A 9,759-nucleotide genomic window follows, 5' to 3' on the forward strand; every position below is an offset into this window, starting at 1 on the left:
AGTTCTTAAGAAGCCCATGGATAGCATTAAACCTTTATATTTCAGGATTACAACATGTATTTTTTCCAGTTGACTACCTTGATTTGCAGAAACTTTTTGAGCTGAAAAGTGCAGACTGAAAAATTCAGCAGGCCTGCTCAGTGAAATTATGATAAAATTTTGAAACATGCAACTTGTACAATTGTATGGATTTCCTTAATCTCCTATTTAGACTTGAAGATAGAATTAGCTAGGTTCTTGAACAAAGTGTTGAAAACTACTGCATAGTATATCAGTAAGTATGAAAAGTAAGTTTCAAGTTAATGTTTGCTACACACTGGTACAAACCTCTCTGATAAATTTACGGGATCCACAACTCAGGAAGGATTAAAAGTTTTGCCTCTTCCATTTATTTGTTCTTTTCCAGAGATCTAATAGAACCTGTGCATGGTTTCATCTCCAAAATTTGCACCAGAAGATTCTAAAACTTAGCATAAAATTAAAAATTTTTAAAAAGAAAAGTTAGAAAACATCGTATCATCTGATGGATAGAAAAGTAATCTCGCACTCATGTTCACATAATATCATAATCTAGGATGTGATAAAAGGGGAAAGATACTCTTCAAATTATTAAATTACCATTTGTTTTTCTTATTAAAGACAATAGTTTAGCTTTATGCTGCATGAATTCATTCTTTTACACCTCAGAAACCTCAGATATCACATAGATGTTTCTTCTTCTATAAAGAAACCACACAATAATCGTAGTATTTCAGAATGACATTTGCTAATGCATTTCAATGTTTAACAACATGAAAGTGCCTGAGGTGTTACCATTTTGCAAAACTCTTGAAAACCTGGGATAACTATTCAATAATTGGCACTTTGACCCACTTTCAAAATTAATAAGGAAACAAAATTCTAAGTGAAAAAAGAGACAGATCACAATTACAGACCATAAAAAAAGAGTGGGTGTGGCTTGGCTAACCACAAAGGATCACACAGTTTGGTTTTCTAAGGACTTCAGCTTGGGGAAACTGTAGATTGTCAGAGAGAGATGGCTACAGGCATATCCTTAGAAAGAGTTTGGATTCAGTAGAAGAAGCACATCTCCACAAATCCAAATTTTCAGAAGTCATACACCAAAAAAAAAAAAAAAAAAAAAAAAAAAAAAAAAAAAAAAAAAGATAAGACCAAAAAAGTCAAAACCCAGTGAGAAGTTAAAATTTTGATAAAATGTTGGGGATTACTGAGATTTTTATAGCTCTAGTAGTGTGTCTCCTGATTTTGCAGTTCCTCAAGATGCAGTGGATGCGTACCCAGCTTCCTCCAGGACCAGTTCCCCTCCCCATCATCGGAAATTTATGGCTGCTGGACTTCAAACTTCGCCGAGAAACTCTCAGTAAGGTATTTATTTATCTCTGTGTTTGAAAATCGGTCTGAATATATTTTAACTTAAATTGTGCATTGCACAGGAACAGCCTAAAACGCTATTTTTTTAAACCTCAAGCTTGATTACCAGCCAGTTTCAAAGATTCCGAGGACCCTGCACTATTAAAAATATTTCTGAGTAATAAACACCACCATTGCTTAGTCCTTGCTCTTTTCTCTCTCTTTTGGTTACATTCTCACAAGCACTGTCATAGAATGGTATTTTATTGGCATTTTCATTCTGTTTCTGTGTTGATATCCAGCCCTGTAAGCCACCTCTAGCAGAGCTCTCCTTTCCTGACACCAGTGCCACTGGAACATTTCCATTAGAACACCAAACATGTGCCCTAAACAGACGCTTTTCTTCCTTGTCTTTACAGCAAAAAGATTTCTTGCCTGCCATAAACAGGCTACTGCTAAAACAAAGCAGGAGAATCTGATTGCTGTTTTGTTTACAATACAACAAATCAAAATTGTTTTTTAAGTTAGGAATTTGCTTCCCACTATTACAAGGAAAAATATAAGCATGGTGTGAGGAATGACAATAGAGGAAATTAAGAAATATCCTGTGGAAGCCATAGAAAAGAAAGCAAGAACATTTCTTTCTTTGTAAGTTAGAGACAAGAAAATGCCAAAATTTTGGTTCATTAATAAAATCAAAAGAAAAGCTCTGGGATTTTACCTGTAATCATTTGTTCTTTGACTCGGAGCTGACAAAGTAACCTGCTGGTTTTCTTTCTGTGAAATTTTCAGACGTTCTTCTGGGAGATGCCCTTAGCATCTATTCCATAAAGAACAAATATCTTCTGTTCCCATTTATAACAGAAAGATAATCCTTTTCTGAAACCTGCAATTCATTTTGAAGCCAACAAATGAGTTTAGTTACAACTACAGAAAACTCTTAAATAATTGATATTTGAGTGCATGCTTTCCCTGGTTTATAGTTACAAATTTCCTGTTATCAACTCTTCAGTTAACCAACATCTATGGAAACATCTACACACTGTGGATGGGACAGACACCTCTGGTTGTCCTGAATGGCTACAAAGCAGTAAAAGATGGCATCATCACCCACTCAGAAGAAGTTTCTGGAAGACCTCTCACCCCTTTCTACAGGGATATGATGGGCGAGAAAGGTACAAGGTGTTCCACAAGACTGAGAAAGAACAAGGTGTAGAGAAGGAAGATGTTTTCCTGTGCACACACATCAGCTACTGCTGTACCAGGGCATAACTGGGTTTTCATTGCAAAAATGTTTCCTGCAGAGCTAAGCACGATAAAGAAAAACCAAAAATTTCTTGTCTTATAAAGCACATCACTCAGTCTTTTTCCTTCCCAATAGACCCAAAGGAATACTTGCCTGGAGAAGTTGCCGTTAAATTGTATCATTTCTAAACCAAGAGATTCCTCATGTAGAAGATATCTATAAACAAAGCTGTTCAGTCCTCACCAAAACCCACTCAGTTTCCAAGGACACATTTATGAGCAGCTGGGGGTCATAAAATCCTCAGAGACGATAACTCAGCTTCTGAAATCTGAAATCATTGTATCTTGTTAGTGAAACACAACCTCATCTAAATCAAAATTTTCCTCTTGCAGTGAAAGGATTTCCCTTCTCAGCAATGAACTAAATGTTTCTGTGTTTTTCAGGTATTTTCCTGACAAATGGCCACACCTGGAAGCAGCAGAGACGCTTTGGCATGACAATTATAAGAAGTCTGGCACTTGGTAAGAACAATTTGGAGCATCAAATTCAAACAGAGGCCTGTCACCTTGTGGATATCTTTGCAAATACAAAAGGTAAATCCACTAGAATGACAATACTTATAGTTTTTCCTGAAATGTTAGGGCTGGTAAAACTTTCACGGTATATTTTTACAAGTAATATAGATATTGTTGATATTAGTAGAACTTCCACTGGCTTCTTAACTACATTCTTTGCAAAAAAAATGTTTTGTCTGCACAGTGGGCAATATAAAATTGTTTTTTTTAAATAAGAAGAGTTTTAAAAAATGTTTATTATCAGCACAGCTGGTAATGAGTCTTACACTCAAGTAGTACAGAAAAACCCTCCTTAAAATACACAATGTGTGACCTACTGCAAGTCATTCTAGGACAGCAGAATTTTAGGATTTGGCAGAGGAAGAACTCCAACACAAGGAATGTATCGTTCAGTTATCCAAAAAAAATTCTTTTCAAGGTTTGGATGAAATAGAAACCAATAGAGTTTTAGAAAGCTGCCAAAATAAAGCAATTAAATATAAATGTTCTGAGCAGCCAAATCCCTCACCCACATCATGTTCCATGTGAAAACACAGGGAGGTTGCCTGAGGTCTCTCTCCTTGCACCAGGCCCATCTCTTTTCCTAAAGCAACATTTACACATCTTTAAAATGTAGGAGATGAAAAAAATCATCTGCCTTGAGTCCCTGTATAGCCCAAAGCTTTACCTACCATGCAATCCCTTCTCAATTTTAAACTCAATAAATGTATTTACTCTTTCCAAGAACAACCAGGAGCACTGGACTGAAGTCAGGGATGCATTTTCCATAGGAGTATACTTCAAAGGTTGCCCTTGCCATTGAAATGTGTACTTAATTTATTTTTTTCTGGATTTAATCCTTTTCAATGGGAGATGTATTCCACCCTACTGTATGAGCCTTGCCTTTTCAGTCTGTGGAAAAAAATATATCAATGGTTGGATTGTTAAGCTGAAACTTGAAAACCAAAAAGAGAGAAGTCATTTCAACAGAACTAAGAAAGGAAAATTCTATTATTTTGTTGTGTTTTTTTGGTTTGTTGTTTTGTTTGTTTGTTTTAGTTGGGTTTTGTTTGGTTTTGTTTGGGGGATGAGGGTTGTTTGCTTTGTTTTTTAACATCAAAACTTAAATATCTACCTCCATATTTGAAGACATATGCTCTAATTAATTGCTTGTGTTTCCAAACAATCCAGACCACAATTCAAAGAAGGGAAAAGAGACTTTATGTTTGTCTTTTCAAAACTGATAATCACTGTATTTTACAAGAGTAAATAGCAGATTGAAAATTAGGATTTTGTGCACTTATAATTCATACAGTTAACATGTATTAAACCAGGCTTCACTTATGTGAAATTTTTCTAAAAGTAGTCTGATCCCTTGTTGTTTTTACCATAAAAAAAAAGTCTTCCTCATTTTTCTTGCTGTAGTCTATTTGGAAGTTCTCAAAGCACCTCCCATATTCACAGGCAAACCTTTTGACCCCCACACTTCCATCGTCTGTGCAATTGCAAATATCATTTGTGCTGTTGTTTTCGGTCATTGCTTCTCCAGTGAGGATGAATCTTTCAGCAAACTCATCAAAGCTATTTATTTTGTGATCTACTTTCAAGGTACTATCTGGGGCAGGGTAAGAATCTAATTTTCTTGTTCTTCTTCCTGAAGGTGCATTTGCACTTGACAAGTCAAAAGAAATTAGAAGTCAGAGACAATAATTCATAAACATTTCCATTTCCAAACATATCATCGTTCTACAAGCCACAGTGAAGCAATAAATCATTACATACCTTGCATATGTAATTATTGGCTTCTAATCCTTCTTTATGTCTGTAAATCACATCCTAAAATTAAAATTCTAGGTCATTACTGCTTTTCACACGTTTCCAATGAGCAATCATTTGCAGAATACTGTGTATTAAAGATTCTTAGTTCTTAAAAATCAAAGCAACTTCTAAAATTTAATTTTTATTTAGTCTTGCAATCTAGAAATGCAGTTAATAAGAACTAAATCTTCAAATTGATGCTCTTTTGAAAAGATATCTTGCTTCAATTCATAATTCAGATTACCAAGATCTGAGTTATTCTGAGCTTCCTATAACATACAGGTTACGACTTCATCAAACCAAGAAGAATACTTTTTAAGTTCTTGAAACCCTAGCTATTGCTTCACTTGTGCAGATTTTGGCACCCTGGCATTCTAAAAGACTATCAGGTTCTTCATAAAGGGATGGCTAAAAAAATTACAGTAAAAAATACACGGTTGAGAAAATCTGTTTGTGAGTCAGGTTCAGCACTCAATTACTCACCCAATTTCAGAACACCTGTTACATTATTAGGTATTCATCCAAAAAGAAAAATATAATCATGTTCCCTGTATTTAATCTCTCTTACTTGTATCTATTGCCTCTCATCCCAATTTGGTTGCCCACGTGTTGCAGTGACCTCACAATTATCAGGAAATCAGGACTGGGTTCTGACATTCTTTGCTTTCTTTCTAACACCACAGCTGTACGATGCTTTCCCATGGCTCATGCACCACCTCCCAGGGCCTCATCAGGAGGTGTTTGCATACAGCGACTTCATGCACAGATTAGTCATAAAGGAGGTGCAGGCTCATGAGAGACAGAACACAGGTGATCCACGGGATCTCATTGACTTCTACCTGGCTCAAATATCAAAAGTAAGTATCTGTTTATCACACTCTCCCTTTCTTGGCTTCAATGCCTGCTACAAACGCTATTCCAATAACCGCCGAAGGATTTTTACATGCACACTATTTGTGTAGCACTGAAAGTCTTTGATTTGGTGGACTGCTCACTGTTGTCATCAAATAATGACAGCTTCTGTGTGAAGTATCTTAAATTATCTATTTCCCAGTCTTCTTGTGACTATACCTTACAGACCAAGGATGACCCTACTTCTACATTCAATAGAGAAAATATGGTTCAGACTGTGATTGATCTTTTGCTGGGAGGGACAGAAACAACAAGCACCACCCTTCTCTGGGCACTGCTCTACATGGTCCAATACCCAGAAATACAAGGTGAGCAAGAGCACTATCAATACCACAATGAACATCATTAGTATAATATTAGCTCAATCCCTTGCAAGACATCAAAAAAACCCATAGCTATGCACATGAGTGGTGGTACATCAGCAATTGAGATCCACAAAATGGAAGGTCGATAAATGAAACAAACAGGTGTTTCCCCATCTGGTTCACCAGCAACACTAGCAGAAATTAGTAGAAGCCACAGCTTTACCTCACTAGAAGGGATTGGTAAGACAGAATAACAAGTTAAAGACATTTCATATGCAGACTAGTCTCTTCCTAACCTTTGAAGCAGGAGAGTTAAAAAATACCCAATCTGATACATATTTATAAACAAGGGAAATTATACCTGTCGTTTCAAATTTTAATCCATTTTTTGAAACACAGAATTGTACTAGCCTCATCACCAAGTAGGATACATCTTAAATGAGACCTCATACTGTGCTTTGGGGAGATACACTTCCTTGATCAACTCAAACCTTCACAGCAGTCAAACCACATGCCAATGCATCTCACAGCAACATAATTTCTTTTATTTCCCTCGTACAGGACATTGTCATACAAAAATCTGCTGGAAAAAAGGGGAGAAGAGGAGGGGTGGGGAGTGGGAAATTAAAGTACTTTAATTTGTCTGCAGAAAAGGTTCAAAGAGAGATAGAGGCTGTTCTGGAACCCTCCCATGTCATCAGCTATGCAGACCGTAAGAAGCTGCCCTACACAAACGCGGTGATTCACGAGGCTCTGCGCTACAGCAACGTCACCTCTGTTGGGGTCCCTCGACTGTGTCTGAGGAGCACAACTCTGCTGGGTTTTCACATTAAAAAGGTATATTGGATACCCCCCTCGTTTCTTACATCTTTGAGCTGTTAATATTTAGCATCTATGTAATCTAGAGAGAAGGAAAATCTATGGAAAATAAGATCTCTGCTGCTTCTTGCAGGGCACACTCGTGTTGCCAAATCTGCACTCTGTGGTGTACGACACTGAGCACTGGGCAACCCCTTGGAAATTCAACCCAGATCATTTCCTAGATTTGGATGGCAACTTTGTGAACAAAGAGGCATTCTTACCCTTCTCAGCAGGTAACACCCCGACCTTGAATATTTCTATTTGCTGTGTTTTGCAGCAAGGTTAAAAATATTATTTCTAAGTTTTAAAATTTTAAAAACATACATTTATACAAATGTATTTGACACAAAGATTTTAAGTCAGGTGTTCTGCCATAAGAGCCACAAATATTGTTACACCTTTTGTATTTTTCATATATTCAAACAGAGCATAAGTATGGTTGGGAGACATAATGCTCTTTTTCCTTAGCAGATGCAGGGTTTCTACCATAAGGATATCTGAGCTTCTTATCTCCTAATGTGTTAAAACAATTTAATTCCCCTAAATCAGGAAAATTATTTATTTTCACCTTACAAACAGGAAGTCAAATGACAAAAGCAATGTGATTTTTCAAAATATATTGAGAAAATCTGTGAAGAAGTAGGAAACCAAATCTCAGTTTCCCAAAACCTACATTAATAGTTTAGCACCAGGTTTTCTTGTATCTGTAGAAAACTAGCAAAATCCAGTAGATTTTATAAGTTTTCAGTAGAATATTATTAGGCAACCAAAACAAATTGTAACTTTTCAAAAGCATATTACAATGTACAACCCTAACTTATATTGCAAAATGTAGGGATTCAAAGATATGGAAGGGGGAAAAAAAGAATGAAAAGCAGTATAAAACAACTCTAGCAAGTTTCTCTAGTCTACCAGATTCTCCAATAAACTGATTATGAAAAAAAAGCAGCACAAAAGAGGAAAGTGGCATTGTTACTAAAAAAATCACAATAAAACCACTGGGAAACAGCTGAGGCTTTTTTTATGCTACTGTGACATTATACTACTACACACTTCTTGTAGAGAAAAAGAGCAAACTGAGTAACACACAGATTAAATGTAGTAAATCCAGTTTGTTTTTTTTTAATTGCCTAAATATTCAAAATCGCCTTTGCAAAATGGGTATTTATCCTCTTACCTGCTTCACTCACCTAAATGGCCATGAATTGAGACCACTAATTTGGATTCCCACTTCAGCTGTGACATAGGACTATAACTTACTCTGGTTGTTTTCTGTTTGTGTAATCTGGGTATTTATATATTCTGATTATCTTTGGGTTTTTTCAGCATGGAATACACAGTATCTTGAAATATCCCATTTAATCAATATGCCAAAACGAGTCCCTGATTCTATGTATCACTGCACATTTCACTCCCTTAGCTCACACATCTGCTCCTGACAGCATTAGGGCTACAAGGACCCCATTTACCCTTCTGAATTTCTGTTAAAGAAATCCTGATTACATCCTTCTCCTTGGCTTCAGAACCACATCCCACAATGCTCCAGCCCTCCCTTCTCAACAACAAAAATCAGACTCTGAAGTCTATGAGTCTTTTTAAAATCTGGCTTAGCTAAGAAAAAATTCATGGCTCTCACAGAACAAGAATCAACAATGTGAAGGGAGAATCATATACATGCTTCAGGGGTGAAAAAAAGCTAAACAAACCCAACCAAAACACCAAACACTTGAACAAGGTGCACAGTTTCTCAGTTAAATGTTTCACCCCCTCTTCCTTACAGAAGGAAATAGGATTATATAAACAGAATTTATAGAACACAGTAGATTTAACTTTACTCAACCAACTCTTTTGGTTTTCTTCTGCAGGGCACCGTGTATGTTTGGGGGAACAGATGGCACGAGTTGAACTGTTCATCTTCTTTACCAACCTCCTTCGGGCATTTACATTCCAGCTCCCTGAGGGAGTGAAGGAAATCAATCTGGAGTACATTTTGGGTGCAATACTGCAGCCACATCCATATAAACTCTGTGCTATTCCACGCTAGTCTACAACACGCTACAATGCTGAGAGACTTCAACCTGTTAGTAAGTGTAGATTCTTTAAAAACATGTTTCACTATCTCAGTCCTATTCAGATGGAGGTAGCTCTACACAGCAAATAAATAGGGTTTTTATTTAGGAGGTCTGACCTCATCTACTGAACTTTCTGAAATGAAAATAAAGCTACTTGCCAAACTCACATATTGGCATACACAAACACACAATATTTCCAAAAAAACATATTTTCACACTCTCAGTAGCAGTGAATTAGCTGTAGGATGTTAGAGAAGTAGCCTGTATGAAGCAGTTTCCTGCATATGTGATCTGTCAGGTATCACACTCTTAAAGCGGCACAACTGTTCAGTAAGGATGCTTGAACAAAATTTTCTTCAGTAAGCTGATACTCTTCTGAGTTCACAGAACTTCTTGCAGGAGGTAACTGAGTACATACAGTGTTGATTCCTTTGCCTTTCACTCTCCCACAAAGCATTTTATAGTGTAGCATAAACTTCACACACACAAAAATGATTGCAGTATGTATGGGGCCTCTCATAACCACGGCCCATTTAGGAATCCTTATATCTTTCTTTACTCCCTCAGTATCCAAGTTCTATTTCATCACAGCTTGGGTCCATTCACTTTCACAAACTTTT

At 36.6% G+C, this 9,759-nt stretch overlaps 1 protein-coding gene across 1 annotated transcript; it reads left to right on the plus strand.

Moving 5' to 3' along the window:
- The first annotated feature begins 1,189 nt into the window (after nt 1-1,189).
- LOC131581369 (cytochrome P450 2J2-like) lies at nt 1,190-9,111 on the plus strand. The gene is made up of 9 exons (XM_058843522.1): nt 1,190-1,386; nt 2,384-2,546; nt 3,061-3,210; nt 4,636-4,796; nt 5,673-5,846; nt 6,068-6,209; nt 6,856-7,043; nt 7,159-7,300; nt 8,933-9,111. Exons 1-9 carry the CDS (start codon nt 1,216-1,218, stop codon nt 9,109-9,111), a joined length of 1,470 nt encoding a protein of 489 aa, XP_058699505.1. The 5' UTR covers nt 1,190-1,215.
- Nucleotides 9,112-9,759: the final 648 nt, after the last annotated feature.

This window comes from Poecile atricapillus, chromosome 8 (assembly GCF_030490865.1).
Source record: "Poecile atricapillus isolate bPoeAtr1 chromosome 8, bPoeAtr1.hap1, whole genome shotgun sequence".
Taxonomy (NCBI): domain Eukaryota; kingdom Metazoa; phylum Chordata; class Aves; order Passeriformes; family Paridae; genus Poecile; species Poecile atricapillus.